General features: G+C 41.1%; 1 protein-coding gene across 2 annotated transcripts in view; it reads left to right on the forward strand.

The window, feature by feature from the left end:
* The window catches only part of MSH4 (MUTS-like protein 4), a 255,757-nt gene that overhangs the window by 231,717 nt on the left and 11,420 nt on the right, over positions 1 to 12,620 (forward strand). For both annotated transcript variants that reach the window (XM_089980878.1, XM_089980879.1), the window contains exons 20-21: positions 10,948 to 11,000; positions 11,089 to 11,187. In XM_089980878.1, the coding sequence (XP_089837004.1) occupies positions 10,948 to 11,000; positions 11,089 to 11,187 (152 nt within the window). The remainder of the gene's footprint in view (positions 1 to 10,947; positions 11,001 to 11,088; positions 11,188 to 12,620) is intronic.

The following is a 12,620-nucleotide window of genomic DNA, read 5'->3' on the forward strand; positions in this document are numbered from 1 at the left end:
ATCACGACTCTTACTTAGATTTCTATAACACTCTCTTTTAACCTTAATAGCTAATTTGACATCCTCGTTCCACCATGATGTATCCTTACCTAGTGGTGCACCGCCTTTAGACTCACCCAATACCTCCTTAGCCACTTTTTTCATGCCACCCGCTATCTTATTCCACATTGATTCTGAATCCTCCTCGAGACACCAATCAACTTCCTTAACTACCTGCTCTACAAACATTCCTTGTTTAGCTCCTTTCAGTGCCCACCACTTAATTCTAGGATCTATCCTATGTCTATCCCTTTTGCGGCATTGTCTAATTCTAAGATCTAAAATTAAGACTCTATGTTGTGTAGCTACACTTTCTCCTGGTATAACCTTACAATCGATGCAACAACCCCTATCTCTCTTTCTAAGTAGGAAAAAATCTATCTGACTCGTATTAACCCCACTTTTAAATGTTACTAGGTGAGACTCCCTCTTCCTAAACCAAGTGTTTGCTAAGATCATATCATAGGACAAACAAAAATCTAAAATCCTTTCTCCACTTTCATTTCTTTCTCCTATACCATAGCCTCCATGGATATTCTCAAATCCATCCCTACTAATGCCTACATGTCCATTAAGGTCACCGCCGATGAAAAGCTTTTCTCCATAAGATGTCTCTTGTACTACTCCATCTAAATCTTCCCAAAATTGATGCTTAATGGAATCATCTAAACCTACTTGAGGTGCATAAACACTAACAATATTAATAATATCCGTACCTAATACTAATTTAATAAGTAAAATTCTATCACCCTTCCTACGGACCTCAACTACATTATCTATAAACTGACGACTCATAACAATCCCTACTCCATTCCTATTCCTATTTATTCCTGTATACCAAATCTTATATCCCCAAGGTTCTATCACTTTAGCTTTCTCACCTACCCATTTGGTCTCTTGAAGACATAAAATATCAATCTTTCTCCTACACATAACATCTACTAACTCTACCAACTTACCAGTTAAAGACCCTATGTTCCAAGTGGCTAACCTAATTTTATGGTCTTGGACTAACTTCTTTACCCCCACCCGTCCAACAAAGTGAGGGAACCCTTGCCTATTTGACACCACACCCGGGCGCCGGTGTGACGCGTCGCTTCTGGGCGACGACCTAGCAACCCTTGCACATTTATCACTGCCTCCGGGCCTAGAGAGTACAGCGCGTCGCTCAGTAGGGAACGCCCCAACGAAATTCTCATATTGGTTCATTTTCATAGGATATGACAAAGTTTTTATGCTGGCTGTCACAGGCCTACCGCAACCCTCCTCCTTTATCCGGGCTTGGGACCGGCAGTGTATAACTACACAGGCGGAGTTTCCCTTATTATGAATGAAATATCAAAAAGACACTTTTAAGAATAAAACAGAATTCAGTTGACTAATCTTAACACTCCCCCTCAAGCTGGAGCATAGATATCGATCATGCTAAGCTTGTCACAACAATGGGAGAAACTAGGCCTCGCAAGAGCCTTGGTAAAGACATCAACAACTTGATCTTCGGAAGATACATGATCTATGCAAATATAACCAGCCTGAACCAAGTCACATATATAGTGACAGTCGACTTCAATATGTTTAGTCCTTTCATGAAAAACTGGGTTGTTGGCAATATATGTAGCAACCCTATTGTCACACACCATCAACATAGGTAGGGATACTTTCACCTGAAGTTCGGTCAAAACTGATTTTACCCACATGATGTCAGCTGCGTTCTGAGCCATACCTCGGTATTATGATTCAGCACTCGACCTGGCTACAACAGTTTGTTTCTTACTCCAGGTAACGAGATTGTAACGCCCCAAAAATCCAGGACTTGTAACTTTTAGAATAGTTTAGAAAGCTTTGAAATCATACAATAATCAGAGTTTAAATAGTACTTCAGCGGAAAATGATATTTTTAAAACCACAAGTCAATGGACCTTGAACGCATTACAGCGTAAACTTTCCTTTGTCGAATTCCGCACAACTATTGAAATCAAATGGTTTTGAAATGCAATTTCAATGATGGAGAATTTGTTTGTTGAAACCGAGAAGAAGTTTACTAAAACAACTTTAGTAACTCAAGGTTTAATAAAAAGAGAAATTTTGGAATACCCTTTATACCAAATTTACCAACATGTCCTCAGGAGCGAAACGTCAGGGAAGGAGCTCTATCTTGATCTCATCACGCCATCGTGCCATCGCAGACTGTATTACCTATCCAAAACCTGCCCATAAAATGGATCAGTTTCACTAAAAACTGGTAGGTGCACAGACATGACAATATAAAACATAATTAAGCAGAATAATTTAATATGTCAAGTAGACAGACAATTAAATAGCAATTTGCTTTCAGCAGAGTCATAGAGCAAACTATCATGAGCACAATGCTAAAATTATTACAAGCATTTTACTGACACAAGTAGGCTAACTACTACAAGCAAAGAACTGCATAAGAAATTTAACTAGCAAAATACAATATTTCATCAACCACACACACAATTCCATAAGTATTGAACCGGTGGCACACCATAACTTTCATACGCGTATAACTCAACAAATTGTGTAATCGGATTTAAATTATGTTTCGATATTAACTGGCCAAGTGGGTACGCACAAGGCACGACTCTAGAAACAGCCTAGACTGATCCGGGGGTTTATTATGCTATGTATTTTATGATAACCTGAATAGCTGACTGAGTCCGCACCTAAGGGGACAGTCGGTGACCAAGAGAGAAATCCCCAAAGCAGCATAAACAATCGATGCATCCCAAACATGGAGAGCTACCACCTAGGATAATTATGGTAGTCCCATTCCCCTAACTCCGATGACTGGGGAAGCCGAGTCTTTTGCTCGTAACTGCCATTAATGGCCTGTCCATCGAAGTTTTGTACCTTTCTGTCCTTTCTCCTGACAGGAGTCAGCGATTCGAATGAGTACATTAGGGGTAGTTAACTGAAGACCCATTCTACATATTCTGGTCTTTCGACCAACTCGAGTATCTTGCCGGTGAAGGCGAAAACATCACTTATTTAGGTGATCACAACATTTTGTTATTTGCACTCATCGAGGTTGTCACAACCTACTCATCCAATCATCGCAACGTAAGAAGACATACTTGTCAAAAGTACGGTCGTACTTGTCAAGAGTACGACTACGATGAAAGGGAAATGGTTCCACAAAAGAAACCCCAACAGATATTATCTGCAAAAAAATTAATACAACACAGCCTGGCAAGATAAGTCTTGAATTCACTTCAACAACATTTTTTATATTTCATGATGCAAGGTCATCTCGGATCTCTCGTCCGATCAACAAAGTACTTAACATGTGGTGCATGTCTAAAAGTACGCTATACTGAACCATGGAGGTGTGTGGGCTTCTCAAAAGGAACACTCAATACACAACTTCATAACGATCCAAAGAATAAAGGAGTGCTCATTTGACACGATTCATCCTTAAAAGCCATAATGCCACATTAAGTCATTCACGCAAGGCACACCACTATCAATCTTGCATCCAAAATTTATCTTAGTATCGACATGTGACACTAGATTGATAAATAAAGAATGGGTCCTTCAACAAAACCCCACTCATTCATATGTTCATGCCCCTGATCGGGGTTATTCGAATTGGGTCGCAACTCGAATCAGGGTTATAAAATATTTCTCCCAAGTGTGCGGACTTGGGAGGACTCAAATGTAACTTCGAAATCCTGCGAGGATTAAAACTTAACTTTGCAAAAGCTGTGTCATTTGAAGAGCACTGGGTTTGCAGGAGGAAACCCTCTTTTAAAGAACTGCAATGCACAAGTACAACTTTTAGTGTTTTGAAAACAACTGAATCAGGATAGGCACAAGACTTCATTTATGTAAGTATATATTTACCATAAATGTGAGCATATGCAGGTTATAACATGACGACAAGCAACTCTCGACTTGCGATGCCGCACATTAAGCGAAAAACGCATAAGTAACACACGAGGTGCCAAACCATACCTTGACCACTTAGAGAGGCAAACACATAAGGTCATAAGTAATACATGAGACATGAGGTCGTACCTCACTCAAAGGAAATATGCAGGCAGAAATGTATACACGCAAACAAGGGCATATGTATTTCAAAAAGTGCGAAACCACCTTCAACACATAAGCAAATACGCAAATTAATACTCGAAGAGTAAAATCGTACCTCGACTCATAAACATGCAGACAAGAATAATACGCCACGCAAAAGCAATATAAATCTAAGTACAACTAGCATGAACATCTTAATTATTTCAACTTAATTAGATCTATTGCCCCTTGTGCAACTTTACCCTACTTTGGGATGTCGTGCAGCTGCGTACGCCTACGCGTGAGGATAATACGAGGGTCGAGCAGCGGAGCACGATTGGGACCTGTTGCGTAAATATGCAAGAGTGTTAAATATTCAATTTTGCTAATATAATTAATGGTGCGACTGAGGCATTGGTAGAATTAGGCGACAGGGGACCTCGGCCCCTTCCTGACCGAACAACAAATGGCAGGGGCCTCAGCCCCTACCCAACAACAACTGACAGGGAGTAAAACCCTGATTGTTGATGACAGCGAGGCGGTAGGGGACGAGCCCCTGCCGACGACACTAAGGCGGCAGGGGGCAAGCCCCTGCTGACAGCAGCGAAGCGACAGGGGGAATAACCCCTTCCATCGGCAGCGAATCGATAGGGGGGACAACCCCTGACGATAGCAACAAAGCGACAGGGGGAATAGCCCCTGCCATCGGCAGCGAATCGACAGGGGGGACAACCCCTGCCGATAGCAACGAATCGGCAGGGGTCGCGCCCCTGCCGACGGTAGCGAATCGGCAGGGGTCGAGCCCCTGCCGACGGCGGCGGATTGGCAGGGGTCAAGCCCCTGCCGACGGCGGCGGATTGGCAGGGGTCGAGGCCCTGCCGACGGCGGATCGGCAAGGGTCGAGCCCCTGCCGACACCGGCAAATCTGCAAGGGTCGAGCCCCTTGCCGTCAGCACAGAAGCGGTAGGGGTCACGCCCCTGCCGACATCACCGAGGTGGCAGGGGGCTAGCCCCTGCCAAAGAGAGAGGAATCAGGGCGGCAGGAGCCATCAACCTCCTGCTGACCCCTACGAAGATCATGGCAGAAGGGAAGGTGACAGGGGGACGACCGACCTCCTGTCGGTCGCCCGATCTCTCACAAGGAAGAGAAAGGGGCTCCGCAGGGGCCATTTTCCCCTGCCGGCACTCCAGCGCACCCCAAAAGAGAGAAGGGGATGACAGGGGCCCTGTATGCCCCCTGTCGGGTCTCCGATGGGCACAGAGGGAGGTGGGAGGGCGCGGCAGGGGCCGTGCGCCGCCTGCCGGCGTCCTAGCGAGGTGACAGAGAGAGATGGGAGGGGGAGGAGGAGAAGGTGGAGACTGCGTATCTGGAAGGAGACTGACGTCGGCGGCGGTCGGCGGCGTGCGCAGGGAAGGAGGAGAGGGCCGCGTGAGGGGAGCGAGGAGCTTCGAGAGGGAGGTGTGCCTCCCCTCGCCCTCCTACGCTGCTCTTAAAGGCTCAGGGGGGGGCGATCTTCGGGGAAACCCTAAAAGGATTTCCCTAAACCTGTCGAGAGAGGTGGAGCTGCGCGGGTGAGGTGCGGCACACAGGGGGGTTTTGTTTTTTAAACAAAACCTCTCCTGCGTCGGGTTTTAAAAACCCGAACGAGGGCGGGCCCGGGTCGGGTCCAGACCTGACCTGACCCGGGTCCGATTTTTTTTTTTTTTGAAAACGCGGGTTTTACAGAGATTTCCTCCCACAAAAACACAGAATCCAGTTGTTGACTTTCTATCTTCGATAGACCCCGCATAATCTGTGTCAGTGTATGCAACAATGTCCAAGGAAGGATTTTGTTTAAACAACAGTCCTTTACCAGGAGATGACTTTAAGTACCTGAGAACCATCATAGCTGCATCCCAGTGAACTTTGGTAGGTTTATCCATGAATTGACTAATTTTACTCACGGCTAATGAAATGTCAGGTCTAGTAACAATCACATATAACAACTTACCCACCAAGGATCTAAAATTGGTACTATCTACATATTCAGACTTCTCATTGAACATAGGAGTTTTGGGATCCATCGGAATGTTAGCTGGCTTCGCTCCTAGCATTCCAGTCTCTTTTAATAAGTCCAACACATACTTTCTTTGTGACAAAACAAAGCCCTCTTTGTTTCTTGCAGCCTCAATACCCAAAAAATATCCGAGGGAACCAAGATCTTTAGTAACAAAATGTTTCTGAAGATGATCCTTTGTTGCAAAAATATCTTGGGCACCGTTTCTTGTTAATATGATTGTTAAAATATGTTGTAATTTCGTATATATATTTTATATATATAAGGTGATACATATACATATATTACATATGTATATGTATCTAACTATATATATATAATATATATTGCTAAGGGTAGTTTAGGTATTTTACACATTCATTTTCGTGAATATGATTTTGTATTTTTTCCTTTTTTCTTTTTTATTTTTCCTTTTTCATTTAATGCAGTGTACTTGCATTGGGAGGGGCCCAACCCACTAGTCGTTGGACCCCTCCAACGGTCACATTTGTGACCGTTGGAGGGGCTCTAACGACTATGTGGAGCCCCTCCCAAGGCCTCCTAAAAGCCCTATAAATATGGCCAGCTCCTCTTGTATTTCTTTAAGGGTTTTGGGATTATAGCTCAACCTTTTAGTGGTTTATGAATCTTATGAGTGCAATTGCACATTTGTGATTCCGTGTGTTGTGCTTGTTGTGCACAAGTATTCCAAGTGTTCTTGTTGTGTGTATGTTCGCACATTTATTCTCAAAGTTATTGCGTTATCAACTAAAATATCTTGTTGAAGATACTTTTACATGGTATTAGAGCCTCGTTGAAAAAGAAGAATTGTGATTCGCCCTCTCTTGCATTCCTCGAAAAGCGTGCCTTCAAGTTTTTTGAAATCAAAGAGGATCACCTTCTTCGAGCAATATTTTAGGAGCCTCTCTTGTCAAGGAAGACGCGAAAAGTAATTGAGGTACATATTATTCCTTGACTTCTTTCCTCTCTAATGGGCGAAAAAGACTCCCATTTCTCTCTTGGGTTTAAGCTTAATGGCTCAAACTATCATGTTTGAGCTGGTAATATGGAAACCCATATTAAAGGAAAGGGGCTTTGGGGTTACATTCATGGATCCATACCGGAATCGGAACCCAAAATTACCGTTATTGAAGGAGGGGATATTAAGATCCTTGAAGGGGATGAAAGACAAAAGGCCCTTGAAGAGTATTCTAAAAAACATGATGATTGGGAAATGAAGAACTTCAAGATCTTATCTTGGATTTTCTCATCCGTTGAGACCAAGATAAACGCCAATATCATCAAATTTAAAAAGGCTTCTGAAGCTTGGGTATATCTTGAGAAAATGTACACCTCAAGAGATCTATCCCACAAGTACTTTCTCCAAAAGAGGGCTTTGACACTCCAACAAAATGACATGACCATTCAGGAGTACTTTGCCGAATTATCCTCTATTTGGGACGAGATCGCAATTCTTGAACCTAAATGGAGTGGAGAGGCAATCGAATTAAGGCACAAACAACTTGAGGAAGACCGGTTCTTCAACTTTTTAAATGGCCTTAGACCCGAATTTGAACAAGTTCGGTCCTCTCTTCTCTCTGCTTTCACATCCCCCTCACTTGAAGATGTTATCACCAAGCTAAGTGGTGAAGAAACCCGTATGGGGATTGGCAAAAATAATTCTAGCATTCTTGTTACTTCCTCTACTCAAGAAGATGGTTAAATGGCTAATGTCGTGTCAAGACCGGGAAATAACATGAAGTCCTATAGACCTCCTCATTTCAAGAATCAAGGTCAAGGAGGAAATGATCGGTATGGCAAAAGAGACTATAGCAAAGTGAATTCAGTTAATGGCCTTTACCGAAACACCTTGAAGTCTTTGCACAACTTCCTTCCAGACTTGACGTCAAACCTAATTTTAGATCAACGTCTGACAAACAAAAAAAAATTTCAGCAGTCTAGATCTCCACTTGATCTGATTCCACTATCATTGGGTTTTTCTCTCAACCTTCACACGACTTCAACCTTCACGTGATCTCCTTGTTGGGTCTTCAAACAATTTCCATATCTGGCAGCAGACGACTTCAACTACATCAAAAAGAATATCAGATCTGAATACGATCTGATTTTGAGAAATCTGACTTCGACAGAAAATATCAAATCTGAATCTTTAAACAAAAAACGACGATAGAGGCTTCACAACACCTTAAACATACGATCAGATCCAAAGGAGTATGCAGGTCCATGACTTGTATAAGAATCCCTATAAATTTTTTGTTCTCGACAACCAGAACATTAAAAGGAATGGCGATATAAGCCGATCTGTGATCAGATCTGAATTAGCGAGGACCTAAAATAAAGACCATAGGCAGATCCAAAAACACATGATGATATAAGCTTCACAACAATAATCTGATCGCAGGCATTCAACAGTGATTTATCACTAATTTTAGACATGATCACCGACTGCAATGATTCAACAGTATCCAAAAAAAATTTATTCTACCCCAAAATAATATCAATTTGATCTAACCGATCCAGACGATGTCTTTAGATCTGAAATATCTTCTTCTTATGCTTCACGATAATTAAACATGATCTACGATCTGCATCAGCTGCTCCACGATCAACAACATAGCGACTTCAAGATCCATGAGCAGTTCACGATCCACACATCCGATCCTTCTTCACGATCTACAACCACCACCAGCAGCGTCTTCAAGCCACAAGCACACGATTTTAGAAGCTTCTCCATGATCAGCGACTGCAACGTCTTCAGAATCCATGAGCAGTTCACGATTCAATATATCTGATCCTCCTTCACGATCTGTGATCAGCAACAGGATCATCGTGATCGTCATCAGCAGCGTCATCTCAGAAGGGAGACCTGCTCTGATACCATGTTGAATACGCAAAGAGAGAGAGAGAGAGAGAGAGAGAGAGAGAGAGAGAGAGAGAGAGAGAGAAACTAATTTTTCATTCATTAGGGCTACTCTCCTTTAGTTTAAATAGAGGAAGTTAGTCTCAAGAGGAAATTACATATGGGTCCCTTATTATGAATGAAATATCAAAAAGACACTTTTAAGAATAAAACAGAATTCAATTGACTAATCTTAACAAGAAGCATATCTGAAAGGAGTCATAGATCTTCCGTATGTAACTTCAGAATATCAGTTGATCGATTTCTTCACCAAAACACTGTGTTCTCCGCGGTTCAATTTCCTTCTTGGCAAACTTTCGGTCATCATGCACTAAGTTTGAGGGGGGTGTTAAATTGTAAATACCAATTCATTATAATTTTATATATATTATATATATATAGGAAGATACATGCACATATATATATATTTCATATATATGTACATGTATCTACCTACATGTATATGTATATATATATATATATATATATATATATATATATATATATTGTAATAGTCATAGGGGTATTTTAGTCATTTTGCGCATATTCATATTATTGAATATGTTGTAATTTTTTTCTTTTTTCTTATTTTATTTTTATCTTTTTCCTTTTTAAATTTAGGATATCGTGTACCTTGGGGAGCCCACCATTTAGTCGTTGGGCCCCTCCAACGGTCACATTTGTGACTGTTGGAGGGGCTCCAACGACTAGAAGTGGAGCCCCTCCAAGGTCTCCATTTCTCTATTTAAAGGGGCTCTCCCCTTGTGTATTTTTATGGCTTTGAGTCAAAGCCCAAGCATTATCTAATAAGTTTTTTTCATTCCTTTTTTATGCCTTAGTGCATTTGTGAGATATTGTGGGTTGTGCCTTTGTGCACAAGTGTTCTAAGAGTTCTTTTTGCGCATTTGTGCACACGTTTTTCATCAAGAACTTTGTGTCTTGATTATAGTGTCTTTTTTGAAGAAACTTTTACAAACTCTACCCCCATGGATTTTTTTTTTTTTACTTTGGAGTCGAACCATGGTTGCCAGTTGAGGAAGCGGGAGCGGGAAGCGATACGGGAAGCGGGAGCGGGAAGCGAGGCACTTTCAAAATTTTAGGAAGCGGGGAAGCGTGGGACCACTTAGGAGCGATTCGGGAAGTGTCTCGGAAGCGACCTAGGAAGCGTCTCGGAAGCGAGGGGGAAGCGAAAAAAATAAAAATAAAAAATAAAAAATACAAAAAAATTGAAAAAAACAGGGGAAGCGAGGGGGAAGCGTGGGGGAAGCGAGGGGGAAGCGTGGGGGAAGCGTGATGGGAAGCGCGCTTCCCATTAAAGGGAAGCGCGTCCCCCATTAAAGGGAAACGCGTCCCCCATTAAAGGGAAACGCGCTTCCCAAAAAAGGGGGACGCTTCCCCCCACGCTTCGGAAGCGCGACGTTTCGCGCTTCCGAAGCGCGCTTCGGGGAAGCGCGCTTCCCCTTTTAGCTAGGCGCTTCCGGTAACTCTGAGTCGAACACATTATTACATTGGCAAGAATGGAACTTAAGCTCCATACCACGTAATTACAGCATCTTGTATATGCTACCTCTGTACTATGTAAGATTTTTTTTTTATTGGTGTAATATCAATAGAGAGAGGAAGGGGAAGGCTGTAAGAACATTAAGATTTGTAAAAAGATCATTTTTTGCGAGTTCAAGACTCCCAAAAGTTTTCCATGGATGGCCAGTCTCTAATTAATATGTCAAGCTATAAGCCACCTTGTAGCATTTCAACCAGGATTTGGGGAAAATACTTCTGGTATGCATTGTCATATATGTATCTAATCCATGCAATTTATGAGACAAGGCAGTTTTGAAGCTAATTATTATGGGCTAACTGTTTCAGTTTGCCTTGAGTTTCATTCATTCATTTTACTGCCTGATTTGCATTACACAGTTCATGACAGAGATGAGAGAGACAGCATTCCTCATGCAGAATGTCTCCTCAAGGTGTGAAATAATTCAAAATCTATGGCTTTTTATTTGTTGGATTGAGAGAAGAATATCCGTTTCCTTATATTGGTTATTTTATTTGTAGGAGTCTTATTGTGATTGATGAACTTGGGAGGTCCACATCCTCCACTGATGGATTTGCGGTTGCATGGAGCTGCTGTGAACATTTGCTGTCGCTCCAAGCGTAACTACTTATATCTTATCCCATCTATTTTAATTCAGGGACTAGTAATTTACCTATTCGTAACTTTGACACCAAGTACTAAAATTTACTGGTTACTAGATTTTCTGTGTTTCTGGAATTATCATTTTTAAAACCTCATTACGTTCAATTGCAGTAAAGGAGTGAATGGTGTTGTATCATTCTTTATTAACAAATTCGCTTGCCTTAGCTGGTTCAGACACATGGTTCCTCTCCCCCTCTCTGAACTGCTACCTATTGACTAACTCTTGCACACACTAACTCACAAAAAATGTTTCGTTGTAAATGCTACCATGAAAATAATCCAATGTCTTCTTAAATTCAGTATGATAATAATTCAAATTCTCTCAAGTAATTTCCTTTCTTTTCTTTTCTGCAAATATGGCCAGATTGGTGTCTGTGTGTGTTGCAAGGTTATACGTATCGTATCGTAACCCGTATTGGTCGGGCCCAAAATAAGATAGGTATCGTAAAAAAAACTTAAAATTTTAAAAAAAAATCGTGAAAAATCAGAAAAAATAACAAAAATTGTAAAAAAATCATAACACATGAAACAATGACGAGTTGCACAATATATAACCAGAAAATCACGTGTTAAAATAAATTGTATAAATATATATTCATGTATATGTATATATATACCTGATATAGATATATTTATACAATATACATATATTAGGGGTATTCTGATCATTTTATATATTGTAATAAATGTTAAGATATATACATATATATATATATTAGTATGTATATATTTATGTAAACCGAAATACTCATCAGGGGTATTTCGGCCATTTCAGTTGTAAATAGGCATCAGCCCATTAAGGGTTGACTTCCTTTTTTATTTTTTAACTTTTTGTACCTTTTATTTTTATGACGTGGGGCAGCTCCAACTAGCTGTTGGAGCTACTCCCAACGGTCAGAAATATGACCGTTGGGAGCAGCCCAACAGCTAGTTGGACTGCTCCCTTGAGGCCGCCTTTATTATAAATAGGGCTCTTTGGCCCCTTGGAAATGTACTATCTTAGTAGAAACTTTTTATGCAATAACAAAGTTTGTTCGGCCCTTGTGTGGGTGGTTCGATTATTCAATCGAGCATTCTACTTGATTGAAGAGTGTTCTTGCATATTTGTTGGATTGGATTCATTTCATTATATTGTTCTTGCACATTTATTAGATTGGATTCATTTCATTACATGGTATCAAAGCTTTGGTGCTCTTGAGGCATACTTCCATAATATAAAAAAGGCGGATCGTGATAACACCAAGAGGATCGTGGATCCTTGCATCGGGAAGCGCACTACCTCTTCAATTGTGTATTATCCTTCTTTCTCTCTCTGTTGCTTCCCTATTCTTCTCTTTTTTTCTTTTTCATTGTAAAGAAATGAAAAATGAAAGAAAAGTAATAGTCTCCA

The sequence above is a fragment of the Nuphar pumila genome, chromosome 11 (assembly GCF_984573655.1).
Source record: "Nuphar pumila chromosome 11, dmNupPumi1.hap1.1, whole genome shotgun sequence".
NCBI lineage: Eukaryota > Viridiplantae > Streptophyta > Magnoliopsida > Nymphaeales > Nymphaeaceae > Nuphar > Nuphar pumila.